The sequence below is a fragment of the Pseudophryne corroboree genome, chromosome 1 (assembly GCF_028390025.1).
Source record: "Pseudophryne corroboree isolate aPseCor3 chromosome 1, aPseCor3.hap2, whole genome shotgun sequence".
Lineage (NCBI taxonomy): Eukaryota > Metazoa > Chordata > Amphibia > Anura > Myobatrachidae > Pseudophryne > Pseudophryne corroboree.
In genome coordinates this window covers 769,573,212-769,588,420 of record NC_086444.1, presented here as the reverse complement: position 1 = coordinate 769,588,420, position 15,209 = coordinate 769,573,212, and the positions used below count along the sequence as shown (strand labels likewise).

The following is a 15,209-nucleotide window of genomic DNA, read 5'->3' as shown; positions in this document are numbered from 1 at the left end:
TAGTGATTCTAGAACAAACATGCCATTGTGGGGCCACCGAACCCCTCTGGAACACTTCATGGTTGACTTGTAACCACATATTAAAAGACCTTTCTTAAAGACCATTATACTGTATCCAGCGGTACAAATGAAGCAACATGAATGTTCCTAACATGTATATAATGTGGGGAGACAATGGACTGTTAGGATCATTTGTGATCTTAAGCAACATTTACAGTTATGGTTTAGGCTTGGGTTAGCGCTGGTGCAAATGTTTGGTCTACAGTAAGTAATAGTTAGGATTAAGGCTATTAGGGGTACGCTTGGGAGTAATATTTTTGGGGGGTTATAGAGGAGATCTGTGGTTAATTTGATAATTGATGTACGATAATACCTTCTATGAATCAAGGGCCTATTATCTTTCTATGGGGTCTAAAAATACTCTCTTTAACATATTCTGGTTTTAGAAGATCCAGTGGTAAACTCTATTGCCTCGTTAGTAAATATGGCCTGCTTGGACTGGTCATCAAGTGAATCTCAACAATACAATTTGTGGGCATTAGATATGGATAAAGTGTATAGAAATGGGAGAACGATGGATGAGCAGGACTAAATATTGTAGACAATGAAACATATGGTGTGAAGAGGCAATGTGATATGAGGATATGTCTGAGGGGCATGAGGCACATGTTAGTACGGTAGGGAGAGCATGTGCTTGTTCAGGGCTCCATGCTACATATATGCACCCACTGGGTTGGAGGCCGGATGTAGGTTGAGGGGAGCTCTGTCTGTTTTCTCTTTACTGGGTCCCATACTTTCTGATGGCAGTCCTGCTTTTGCATGGCTTCCATCAGTGGGGGCAGGCAAGGAGCAGCTTTGCTTGCTGCAGGGAGAAAATACACATTTGGGGGAGAGAAGGATTTGCAGGTAAAGTCTGAACAAGAAGAACTTGTGCCTTAGTTCAACATATAAACTATGTATTCTTCCTAATGCTGGGTACACACCTATACAATCGTTGGGCCAATCACCCAGTATCGGCTGATTGGCTGACATTTGTATAGGTATGCACGCTGGAGCAATAGTCGATTAACCAGCTTTAAACACTCCTGCAATGCTCCAGCAATTGTGGGACTGGGAGGTTGCATCTTATGTGCAGTTTAATATTTAAACTGCTGATCTCCGGATCCCATGGAAGACCGTAAACACTGATCTATGGGGGTCACAGGGAGTCCAGCTGGGTACACACTACTCTGCTGATCGGGAGCGTTTAATCCAATCAGCTGAGTGGTCGGTAATATGTGTACCCACTTTTATTGCTATTTAGGTTCAGTATTACTTATATATAACTGCATTCCCCCCTTTTTTGTCTTCCTGCTATAAATAAAAAAAAATGCCTGATCAATGACACAGATTATTCTCCTGCTACAGTATATTATGCACTAAACTAGCACAATGGAAGCAAAACTGAACGATAAGGCTTTCAGGAGACAATAAGTGGCAGAATCCAATATATAGACAAATAAACCTATGTACTTCTATGTATAAACGTTTTCTACAGTAATTCCTCAGACTACTTTTGTGCCCATTTAGCATCTAGTCAACCTAAGAGCCAGACATCATGGCACCACTGCTGCCAGTCATGAGGACTTCATCTACCCTGCCCCTCCCAAATATATTACATCAATTAATGTTTGTATTGTTTGGATGGCCAGTAATGTTTGGTATGGTAATTATATATTAAAGAGCTATATTGTAAGAATTAAATGTATTTCAATGTACTGTATTGAATATCAGATACATTTCAAATGAATGTATCTCTTCTAATAATTGTGCTTCTAATGAATACCATCAATAATTCTGTATTATAAATCATGACATTACCAAGCACTAAGGATGCAAACTGGAAGTGTTTATACAGGAGCAGCATATCTTATTAATGTGATATATGTCTTAAATGTAACTATTAACATTACAGTGTTTTGGGTTTTTTTTAAGAGTAGTTCTTTGGAGTTTTTGAATAATTGCAGGTATGTTTTTCTAATACTGTACCATTATTAGCCATTATTGGTAGTATTATTATTATTATTGTTATTATTATTAATAAATTGTTTTAATAAATGAATCATTGATGTTTAATCTTATTTTGCTCAGAACTTCTAAGCATTCCAATATCATTATTTCTGTAATATAACCTTGCAGGAAAGGTTAATTGTGTCTGACCTGCAGCTAAGACACAGCTTTAACCTAGTTTCCTCTACATTTTGCCCTCAGACACAAGCAGCTGACCAGTGAAAGCGTTTTCAGATCCCCACATTATGGCAAAATCCTTATTTTAGTATTATTTTTTGTCATATGCATTTTATTATTACTCATTTATGTGGTTTTATAGGATCCTATATAAATATTTTAATATTTACTTATGTAATAGTAAAGCGCAACAGAATATGCTGTGCTATATAAGAAACTGTTAATAAATAAATAAAACTGTTAATAAAGAAATAAATAAACAATATAAAATTATATAAAAAAATATGGCACTGCACAAAATGTCTAGAGTTTTAAAGAGTTAACATTTGTGGTTTATTACCTATGTTTCTTTTAAATGCACCATATTTAAAAATTACATTCTATGTGAGGATTTACTTCTGAGCCATATGCCCAGAGTGCTGCTGGGAATTTCAGGCAAAGGCATTCGGCAAGTAACATTCTCACTCATTTTCCCTCATATTCCATAGACGTGCACTCAAAAATGAGCACAGATCGCCTAGCATAATAACTAGTAATGTGATCAGTCAAACATTGCTGACATCACTAGAAACTGAATAAAATACAGGAGAAGGGTATTATGCCCCTTCACCTATTCAACCAAAAATATGCAGTATATGGGACAACTATATATATATATATATATATATATATATATATATTATATTACCTGCGCAGCTCTTATAGCAAACTCCCCATGATTCAAGTGTATCACTTTATTAATGTTAATGTACCTTATTAGATTTGTTGTCTAATTGTCTGAATAGAAATGATACAAATGTGTCCTCTTACACTGTGATGTGTCCTCAAACAGCCACTCTTGGCTCACAAGGTCACACATATTTGGGTTACTCTGAGCATTTCCTGCTCACAATATGCATCTTATTCACACACAAAAAAAAAAAAACTGGCAGCAGCAAAACTACATTGCTAGATTCCATTGATCAATCTGAAGTGTGACATCTGTACATTTGTGTGCAACTGAGTCAGAATCTGTATACGAAGTGCTATAATGCAGAGTCTGTGGGCAAGTTCCGTTGTGCCTCATCTGCCACTTTATGTGGTTTAATAAGAATTTCTGTGCAGATAACGTCGCAGCCCAGCATCTCTAGTATACAGTCAGTGGAATAAGATGCAAAACTTAAAGAAAATATTGGTGCACTACATATCTCGGAGCAGCTCAGACGTGACGGGCATCTTGGCAGTATGGCATATAGAAGCTATGTGTATGAGGACACAGTTGTATAAAAAGCTTTCAAATTACTTGATGTAAGGTATATCAGTGATATGTAAGGAATTTAATATCTTCCATGACAAATTAACTAAAATCTCTCAGTGTCCTTGGAAATACCCCCCCCGTGAGCCTTTCCATCCATATGTCAAAAGCTGTGGATGTCATATTAAAGAAAAATTATCAGCCTTTCAATGTTACCTTTATTTTTGAGTGGGGGCAGGGTGGGATGAAGAGCTCTGTTACAAAAGTCTTCATCTGTACAGCACTCAATGGATCGCCTTTGATGTGGAATAGGTGTATCCTAAAACAAAAATATATTCTTGTGAAACATGATGAGAAAATATAAACGCATTGTAAAGGTGATGTTTGCAGAACTGAACTAAAGACTTCAAAAGAGACCACCAATGTTGACAATGCCACTTCTTTCTACATTTGAACTATGCATTAGGATTCTCATGTAGCTGGTATTAATTTCACTAGGAGAACAATAAAAATAACACCTGATGGCAATTATGTTCTTCATTCAGAGTTAGAAGCAAATCCAATTACCTGTGAAAATTTGAACATAAGCAAATAATTTTGCCATATAAAGGGAACAAATACAAAGAGTTTTGTAGAAGCAGCGAAAATGCTGTCTGCATTTTGCATATGGCACACTCATCCTCCTAACCCTAAATCTAGCTGCACATTTTATATTTGTCCCTCTGCAGCTCACCCTTTCCGAGGAATCAAAATGTCAGGTTTCAACTAAATGTCATTCTAACCCTGACTAAATTCATATACTGTCTATAATTACTTTTTCATTAACAGAATTATTTAATCTCAGGCATCCCTACTGTGAATGTAGAGGATATATCAAGTCAAGGAGTTCTGTGATATCGATAGCATATACACAGTATCAGAGCCGGATTAAGGGGGTGTCACAGGGGGTATGTACCCTGAGCCCTACTGTCTCAAGGGGCCCCGCGGCTGAGCTGCTCTGCCTCAGACACAACTGCCCCTACACACAGTCTAGGGATGGCCATCGACCGGTTTACAGCCGATGTAGAATAGTTGTGCCATCGATGGGAGTGAACCAGATGGTTTCTCTCCATCGATGGCTTAGCCTAAACAAATATTTTTTTTTGTTTTTTATTTTAAAGATGCTAGGACACGGAGCATAGCTCTGTCCCCAGCACCCGTGAAGCCCCACCCCTGGTCTGTGATTGGCCCGTGGGTCATTCACAGACATAACAGGAATGGCCATCGATGAGTGAAACCATCGATGGTCTCCCATAGCATAGTTAGTGACCATCAATGGTCACTCACAGTTTCACCATCAATGGCAACCATCAATGGCGTACACACCGATGACCATCCCTAACACAATCACACTGAGCAGCTGCATGAAGAGTTACAGAGTAATAGCAGTAGCTCTCAATTTCACTCACAGTGTGTGAGTGAAATTGCATGCAGTTCAGGGAGGGGGGCTGCAAAAAGATTTCTTGCTTAAGGCCCCAATGAAGTATAAATCCTGCTCTGTACATGGGTACAGGGAATTGCTGTTGTGGGAGGAGGAGTATACACACAGCAGGCATAACCAGGGGGAGGCGGTGCTGACAAGAGGGGGAGGCCTCTCGGTTTTTAGTGCCCTGGGCCCCCCGAAGACTTAATCTGGCCCTGCACAGTATATACACACTAATATATATATCTCCCATATATAATATATATAATCTCCCATAAGTAATAAAAAATGGTAAGTCCTGAAGTTACCATGTCAGAGTTCTTAGGGAAACGTTTATAATATGTATAAGCAATGAGGCATCCTATGCTGTAAGGTACAGTTACAGTTGTTACAAGTCACCTCAAATTTGTGTATATGGTCATGGAACGCCTCGGTGACTTACAATATCCTTATATGTTATAGTAGGAGGAAAATTATCTGATTCATCACCATCATTTGTATATTATGATGAGTCTGATGTATATTTTTGTTAATGCACCCATATGCCTACCCCAGATTATGAAATCTTTATTAAGTAATAATTTGTCGCAAGGCTTGCCTATCAATGGCCACCACTAAGGTTAGCCATTATGACATATTATTTTAAGGAAAGCCTTATATTTTCAAACATACAATATAGCAGGCAGGGCAGCCAGACAGTAACCCATTCATTGAACTGTTATTTTTTCCTATCACATAGCCATTGCCCTTATGTACACCCAGTGCAGGAAGTGAGTAAGAACGTATTAGCCATGAGCATTCCTCCCATGACCACACATGGACAATCACTCCCTAATAAAAGCCATCTGGGAAATAAAGGGATGATCCAACTCGGGGTGTGGGAACCAACACAAAGGGAACACTTTCAGCATAATGTATCATTCACTAAATTAATAACTGCGCTGAAACACAATCAGGTCAAAAGTGCATATGATTTTTGTTATCAAATATGAGTTGGATGCCTAAAATGAATACATTCCAGAGCATGTCAAGAACACAGATGTCTTTATTATCCCCTGCAATGATTAACTTCTTTTATGCTAATGGCCTGAAACTTGTTGCTTGTTCTAGACGCAAAGAGTTTTAATCACAGCTTCCAGATCCCATCATTGTGTGTGCACCATTCAGTCACCGACATGTGCAGCTGTGCAACAGAACGCCTCTTTGTCATCCGGGCACTGGTGTTACAAGCAGAGATCATATGGAAATCAGCTTTTATCTTAAGTACCAATAGAAATAAAGTTTATTTACTAAAAATAAAACACAGAAGGCTGCCATGTGTCAGCTCAGTGAAGTATTACATGGTACAGGAAGGAAACAGTGGTGACAATATACAATCATCAACTTACCCTGCATTGGAAGTCTGAACCTTCTAGTCCTAGGCAGCCAGAGGTGATCACCGGAACTCCAGATTCATCTTCTTCTATAATTGTGAAACAGTAGCCATCCGTCCTGCAGACAATACAATACATTTAAAGCTCTAACCTTCAATCGTAGGTGAAACACAGACAGCATAACATTATTAGACTTTGTAGACCTGCAGAATACAGTCACACTTTCAGTTATAGAAAGATGGAAATATTCAGATTATAATGATTTGCTGCTAATTGGTTTGACTTTTGTCCACTAAGCGGTGTTGCTGGTGGAGGGCTAAGAAACAACTTGTTTAAGTTTAAAGTCAGACCACCAGCTTGTAGAGGTCATGCAGTCCTAATATTAACTGCCGACTTGACAAGGTGAGGAGTAGGTGTCATCCAGCCAGCCGTGGCTGTGACTTCAACAGACTGTGAGAATGCACTGCACTCACATCAGTGTCACTAGAGAGTGGATACAGAAGAGGTGATTACTCAGGATTATCACATGTGACCCTTTAAAGGAGAGCAAGCAGTTCCCGTTCCCCACAGCTGAGGGAGAATACGTCATGTTAAATGAAATAAGAAATACCCATGTTGGACAGATAATTGATTTAAAGCTTTGTCATGGCAAGTAAACTCTCTGGCCAGTACTCTCCTGCTTCTGTCTGTAGATGTCCATAACACCATCATACTGCACATACTGTATAAATGGATCTATAGAGATTTAGGAGTATATTCACAGGTTTTCAAATGTGGAGATGTCCATAGTAACCAATCAGATTCTACTTATTATTTATCTAGCACCTTCTCGAAGATAATAACCAGAATCGGATTGGCTGCTATGGGCTACATTTCAACTTTTGTAAACCCGCACTTTAGTAAATATACCCCTAAGAATCCCGCTATCTACAAACTGATGATCATCAAAGGTTCACAATACATGAAAAACAGGAATGTATCTAGGGGTCTGAGCTCCCCTGGCAAAGTAAGGGACTGGCAAACAACCCCGCACCCCCTCCTAATTCCACTCTGTACTGTACTTGTTTTTCACTCACACCTCCCCCCACTCCACTCACACGTGGTTGGTCTAGCTTCAAGTTGTTTGAAACCCTATCATTTTGCCCTCATAGTCTCACCTTCTATTTATACACATTGTCCCTCTACGCTGCATAAGCTCATAAGGTCCCCATAGTACCCCTTATTATGCAGAGCACCCTCCATAACACCTCTCAGTATACACAGTGCCCTCCACAATACTACTCCTCAGTACACACCGTTCCCCATATGGTATTTATTCTCCCAATACATACAGCACACCACTAGTACATACAGCACACCCATATAACTCCTAGTACATACAGTACCAGCATATTCCCCCATAACACAGCACACACATATTACCTCTCCAGTACACACAGCACACCATATTACCCACCCCCCAGTACACACACTGCCTTCCATTTAAATGCGCCCTCATTGTACCTGCCTTTTTTCTTTCCTCCTGTATGTGGTGAGAGAAGGCAGTCTCTTGGGAGGGCTGTGAAGCAATGTCGGACAGCCCCGATATGTGGGGTATCCTGGGGTGTCTGGTTCATTTGCTTAAGTTTACGGGCTGCGCAGGTTCACAGCCACATTGCCACTGTGGAGTCATGGAGGAGCAGCGGGTCCAGTGGCACTCACCGCACAGTTAGTATGAGTATATCCTGCCCTGTGAGGAGAAGACGCCAGTGAGGAAAAGCAGGGGCGAGATTGTGCGCTCTGGCCATAGAGGCGGCACTGGTGCCGCTGCACGACCGAGTTGGCAGACATCTCCAGCGTCTGCCTCTACTGTGCTCACACATATAGCCACAGCTCACAGAGCAGTGCCCTAAGGGTGGCGGCAGTGCTGTCACTGTGTCACTCCCCTCGGCAAGTTACCCTGACATGTGCCATCCTGGCCAATGCGTAGATACGCACGTGATAAAAATAACAGCTTTCTGTGAATCATGAGAAATAATACAGATATAAGGGCAGATTTAACAACAAGTGATATTCTTGTTATCACTCGTGACGAATGATATATGGGGCTCCAGCTAATAAACTCTTGTCATGTGTTTGTAAAATGACAGCTGGGAGCTAATTGGTTGCAGCACCATTTATCATTCGTAAGGAGTGATAACAAGAATATCACTTGTTGTTATATGATATCTGCCCAATATTGCCATGTTCAGTTGGGTGTGGATCGTTGGGTCGACAGTAACTAGGTCAACAGTCATTAGGTTGACCCCTATTGGTCGACAGTGACTAGGTCGACACCTGAAATAGGTCAACACGGTCATTAGGTCGACATGGAAAAAGGTCAACATGAGTATTAAAAAAATTGGTGTCATTTTCTTTGTAAAGTGACCAGGAACCCCAATTAGTGCACAGTGTCCCGTAATGACCATGCCGACCTAATGCATGTTGACAAATAGTGGTCAACCTAATGAGTGTTGACCTAAGTATCGTTGACCTAAAGACTGGATACCGTTCAGTTTGGGAGAGCCAGGCATGAGGTCTGGTAGACAAGACCTCTTTGAGCTACTAAAAGTAGCATCTGTGCAGCAAAGTTCAGGACCACCGATCAGTCTGTATTTAGCATTGCTTGCAGAACAATGTAGTTAAATACAACAATTGCTTAATTAACTCTTAAAAACATATAGACCCAGATTTGTCAAAGCTTGGAGAGAAATAAAGCGTAAGTAAAGCATTAACCAATTATCTACTAACTACCATTTTACAGGCAATGTGTTTGAAATACGACAGTTATAAGCTGATTGGTTAGTACTTTATCTCTCTCCACTTTACCTCTCTCTGTTGTCATGACGTTTAGTCGTTGTATCAAAGTACCTTATATGGTCTACTTTTAGTTTTGTGAAGCTATAAGTGCATCTGGAGTCTACTTTCTGGGTAATTCACCTAGATAAATATTTTCCTAAAGTTCGCCCTCCCCCAGATAAAGCCGTGAGGCCTGTCTCTTACAGCCGCCTTTCCTGGTGCTCCTCTCACAATATTTTCCTAGGTGGTAGCGTAGCTTTAATTAAATATGGCACAAAGTGTAACAATACATTTTTTAGCAGTGAAGTAGGAGACAGCATTTGCCACTTTTAGCAGAAAGATAGAATAGAAACTGATGTGTATTTAATTCTATGATATTTCTGATTTGTTGGCAATGATTTTAGAAAACAAAAGCTGTCATATCAGCTGCTTTGCCCATTCCTGTATGAGATCTTAGTTATAACACTAAAAAACAGTTAGATGTGTTCGTTTTATATTGTTTTTCATGTTTTGTGTAGCCAGGGCCTCGTGTAGGGGGTGTTTGATGGGTGTAGGAATACGATACTGTACCTGGTGATACCCCCTATTTTCTGTATAGGGGCATGTATTGAGAAGATTGGCAGAATGTGAACTATCCATTTTAGTGGGGCTAGAGTGTCCTAATCCACATTTATCTTGCAGGCCTCTTGCTTTCTGTGGAAATACTATTTCATAAGTCACTGGTGTAATGAGAGTTAATATTCAGCTGTAGGAGCTGTAATGCACATAGTTATCTACTTGTATAAAAATGTTAATGTGTTTAGCGGCTTTTGAGAATCTTTTCCCTCAGCAGTCATCCAAACACTGACTAAATTACGTCACTGTTAAATTAATTTGGCAACACATGCATTTCCCATTGGAGTGGCAGAGACAGATTACACCTGTGGTGAAGAAAACTTTCTACAACAGACTTAAAATAACCAGTAGTAGGTCTAAAAGGTATACCTTGCTGGCCCTGATATACTGAGCGTTTTATGAGATGTCATTCTGCTCAATGGCAATGTGTCCAAGCTTTGCCAATTCCTGATCTACATGCAGCTAGATGAAAAAGCAGCCCACTGTTAGTATGCTCATTTTGGGCTTTGTTTAGAGTTAGCTGTAAATCCATCTGGAAGGTGCAGTTTTGTCTCAAAACCATGATGTGCTGCAGGGTGGCAAATGTAAATCGCGCAAACACATTTAGGGTTGGGAGCCTGATGCATCCTAACTAAACTTTAAATTTCAGTATAAATCTAAAGCTGTTCAGCATTTGTGTGCTGCATGCAAAAGCGGACAGTATTGTTCTAACATGCAAACAAATAAAAAATTTGTTCAGGGCTAATTTACAAAGCAGTACAATCAAGGTACATAATGTAAGTGAGCACTTACTTTAAATAAAACAATTCTAAAAGCCCATATGACACTAAAGCTGGGTACTCAGCGGGGCCACCGGGCCGCGGACCTATCTAACGATTGGTAAGTTACACACTTACCAATCATCCGCCTGATGTATTGTGCCTGTCATCACAACTGGGTGGCATTTAAATATGCCTGTCCAGTTAAGATGTCAGTCACTGGCGGTCCCTGCAGCAAGTGTGCACTTGTATCTGTAGCTACAGTATATTGGCCATCGGCTTTGCTGCAGTCCCAATGCAATATCATATCTTCCAACATTATAAAGAGCAGATTCGGGAATCCTGCATACACAGAAGGTGCATGTGCCCTAAAAGGTACCTGCAAAAGGGGCGTGGCTTTGCAGAAATGCCACGATTGCGAGCCACACGTCCCACTTTTGTCATTGTGGCTGCGTGCCCAGCTCTCTGTGAGTTGCTTGCTATGCCTCAGCCTCTCTGTCTCTCGTAAATAGATGCTGTAATCATCTTAGACCCTCTGCTTGCGTACAAAGATGCAGACATTGGATGCACATCGCTCAATAACTGACCTTTTGAAATACTCAATGGGCCTACAGCATGGCTGACAGAAGTAAGGTGCTAGAGCCATTGTAACTGTGTACAGGATCGCAGTCACAAACTGTGACATACCCCTTAAAATGGTTGTGACTAGTGGCGGTAGGGCTGCAGGGGAGTCCAAAATTCACATAGGGTAGACACGGCCGGAGATGTTAGGCAGTGGTATAGGGGGCCGGAATCTGCGGGGGTACCACTGAGTCTGTCTATCACAAAATTAAGGATGTCTCTTAAAGAAACCTTGTTGTACTTAATGCAAGTGGTGGCTGTAGAACTTTCATCTGATGGTCTGGGAAGTGGGTGTAAGTGGTGGTTGAGGGCAGTAGGCTGAAGTTTTACCTAGGGTGACTAGAAATCTTGCACCAGCCCTGGCTGCAGCACCACCTCTGGAGCCAGCACTGGTTGCGACACACCTGTATTTGAGTCGCCAGACCCACAAATGCTCCCTCACTGTCACTCACTTTGGGAATAAGGACCTGATCTGGATTTGGGAGTAAAGCAAGAAAAAGCAAGTACTTGTGCACCACGACAAACCATGTTGCGATGCAAGGGGTGCAAATACATACATTTTCTATGCATGCAGGGTAAATACTCGCTGCTTTTCGCATGTAGCCCACAAATACTGGGCAGCTTTATTTTCAGATGGCAGTTTAGAGTTTGGACACACCCCCTCTCACATCTAAATCTCTCTGCACATGTTACATCTGCCCCACCTGCAATACAACATGGTTTGCCCAGGTGCACAATTACTTGCTCCTTCTTACGTTATTCCCAAATCAGAAATCAGGCTCTAAATCCTCACTGCAATTGTTGTCACAAAACCATCACAGCACATATGCAGTACAACCTATAGTATATGCATGCGCAGTGGCAAAAAAAAATGCTCCACTTGTGGACAAGTGGGTTCCTTTTAACACATTTGGTGGTCTTGCCCTGTGATAGCCCAGTATTGGAGTATGGTTAGGTCCCTTGTTACTAATCTCGCTGAGCTCACAACACCCCCCTCTCCTGCAAACTTACTACTCAGTGCCCCAATCAAAAACATGTCCAAGGAATCAATTAATTCTCCATATCTTGTGTGCAGTTGAATACCAAATAGTGCATCAATGGAAAGCTATTACTGCCCCTGGCAAACAGGAACTACTGAACAGAATCTGGTTCATATCATAGTTGGAATATATCACAAGTCTACAAACCAATACAGTACAAAAATTTCACTCCACATGGCTCCCTTGGTATAGGCGTCACAATACTCCCCTTCCAGGTCTTAGCTAGAGTCATGCCACCTCCCGTCAGGGCCGTCTTTTCGTATGGGCTCAATGGGCTCTTGCCCAAGGGCCCCAGGAGTATAAGGGCCCTAGGCTGATAGCTAAGGGTCCCCTCTTTCCAGGGGTACCAGATTTTTAAAAATCGGCCCTGGGGAACTGGAGATATTCGACTTGAAAGCAGTGGTCCCCATCGAAGCCTGTTAATTGCTCTTCCCAGACAGATATCTTGGGTTCTGTCTGAGTTAGAGTTTATCTGAGGATACATTCCAAAAGGTGGGACTCTCCCCTTTTGGAGAACATTGGCAGCTTGTCTCAATTATGCCCAGAACCAGAGATATCAGCCTTCCAGCAGCTGGTCCCTGCTCCAGCTCCACACGCCTAATACGCAGTTTTATATTTTTGTTGGTGGATTGCTCTGGCTCCTGAGATCTGATCCCCAAGTCCCTAGTATCTCCTGAAAGGTGGGACTCTCTAGATTTTTTATCCCATTCAAAGCTAAGAAATCTAATTTCAGGAACTTGAGATATCTTCAGTCAAGCAAGCTGCCCTCCCTCCAGAAAATGATGAATATTAAGCCCACTCCACTATCCACCCCTCCCCTACGTATTTAACACCCCTTACCACCCTGGAAGCCATATACAGGGGCCTCTTCATTCAGCCCAATGCCCCCTTAAAGGAGTAATTAGCAGAAATTACTGCTCCATGTCCTACATGCTGAGCAGAAGATAGAACACCCCCTACCGCCCGCGGGACATCAAAGCTGCCGCTGATAGCACCCCCCACCCCTACCGCTGGAGGATGGGTAGGGGGCCCAGTGCATTGCTGTGCCCAGGGGCCTACACTGCTGTTAAGATGGCACTGCCTCCCGTCCTCTCCTACCCTTTTATTTATCTTTACTTTCATTGTTACCCCGACCTGTCAGTGGCCTTCACTTTTCATCTTTTACCCCTCCCCTTCTACTCCTCTTTACCCTCCATTATTCTTCCTGGTTATAGTCTCTTTTTAAAAATGCTTTTAGTTTTCCTTCAAACTGCCTTTCAGGCACTTTTCTCTACCTATATACAGGAGTTAATGTAAGTTGGTAGTGTCTCTTTGTAGATGGATCATCATTGTTTACTTATTGAATGCTTCCTATTGATTCACTTTCTGTGTTATACACTTCATTTTTGTACGGAGATGTTTTATCTATTGACATTTTTCTTTCTTATTATACATATGTCTACCCACTTTTTCAGATTGCTTTGGCAAAATTATCATTGAACCAGGTCCATAGTGCATTAGGCAAACATAGCTCAGTTGTCATAGGATCTAATTCATGTTTGTACATAGTGGCCGATGTTCACACAACGGAGCGATTATGAGCAGACTGCGCATGTGTAGTGATCACAGTGCGCACGCACCAAGGAACCTTTGTGATCACGTTCGCAGTGCCGACTTAGCCTCAGAGAGATTGATAGAAAGGGATTTGGCAGAGTTTACGGGGAGTGGTGGAAAAAACGCAGCTGTATCACGGCCATTTCTGGGGCACGTATCTACATTCAGCTTTGATCATATACATAGAGAAACATGTTATAGGGCAACCCTAAGACCCAATGGCCTTCATTTTTGCATGTGGGCTGCGAATGTGTAATCAGCAGCGAATGCACTCGTGACCGCTTCGGTGGGTGTCTCTTTCCATTTCAGGGCAGCAGCTACATGTGCTTACAAACATGAATTAGACCCAAAGTGCAGATTGTTGGTGAGTAAGTGCACACACACTGAAGCATAGAAGTGCATACTCTACATTCAGTTGTATGGGTCACAAATTCTCTTTGCTGTTCCTGAAAAAGATATATCACTTTTCTCTCTGCCTACATTTTATATCCAACAATAATCCTATTCGAAACAATCTTTCAAGTTTTCTCCATTAATAATGATGTTAACACCCTGTAAAACACTGTGAGAACTTTCTATTTGGTATTAGGGTAGGTTTCCACATGGCACAGATCACTAGAGACAGACTAAAGCCAGACTTGGCTTATATCCCAGAGTATTGAAAATGCGTTTCTCTGCTTTTCTAAGGCAACTGAAGCTATAAAACCAACATTGCCCTGCCCGTTCCATAATGAGCCCTGACACTGGCTATACTCAGTGTGATTTACAATGCAATGAAAGGAATACTGATGATAATGATTAGCCTATTTATTAACAGAGGCAGTGTAATAAAGATGCACCTTAAGCTGTGGAAGTCTCACTGACAGGTTGTGCTGGCAGAGGGTACATGGCTGTATTGCCATAATAAACATAAGAAAAGACAGTTACTGTTTATTCGTTATTACCTGTTGTAAAGGTATACTCAAATTCCAAACACATTATACAGTATTTACCATTTATTAACCTTTGCTATTAGAAATCATCTGTTAAACTTGTCTTCATTAACTGAACTGAAGACCACTTCTGTAGGACAGTGGTATTTATGGATACAATTTAAAGCAGTATTAAAGTCTCCTGACTTGCCAGTAAAAGTGCCTACTAATTCTATTATCTTGTTTTTTAATCTGTATGGGCATTTGCCACAGCGTCTTATCAAGAAACCAACATAATTGAAGCACTGATGTCTACTTCATCGGTAGCCTGAAAAACACAGACATCTCAAACGTAAGTCAGTTATAGATATGTGGAAATGTAAAATTGTTAATCTAGCTGACAATAATGTATTCCTTTACATTTGTTTTGTTATCTATAGCAGGGTCATGCACTAACTACTAATTTCTAGAGGGCCACCCTATTGTCACTAATGCCTATGCACCTGCGACTTTTAAAACGACCGAACTGCAAGGCAATGCAAGTGTAGCAACCACCCAG

At 41.2% G+C, this 15,209-nt stretch overlaps 1 protein-coding gene across 8 annotated transcripts in view; it reads right to left on the bottom strand.

Annotated features, from left to right (window-relative positions):
* Positions 1–15,209, bottom strand: part of BMPR1B (bone morphogenetic protein receptor type 1B) — an 804,535-nt gene that overhangs the window by 56,957 nt on the left and 732,369 nt on the right. For all 8 annotated transcript variants that reach the window (XM_063917486.1, XM_063917497.1, XM_063917476.1 and 5 more), the window contains 2 exons: positions 6,311–6,413; positions 3,677–3,779 (listed from right to left, as the gene is read on the bottom strand). In XM_063917486.1, the coding sequence (XP_063773556.1) occupies positions 3,677–3,779; positions 6,311–6,413 (206 nt within the window). The remainder of the gene's footprint in view (positions 1–3,676; positions 3,780–6,310; positions 6,414–15,209) is intronic.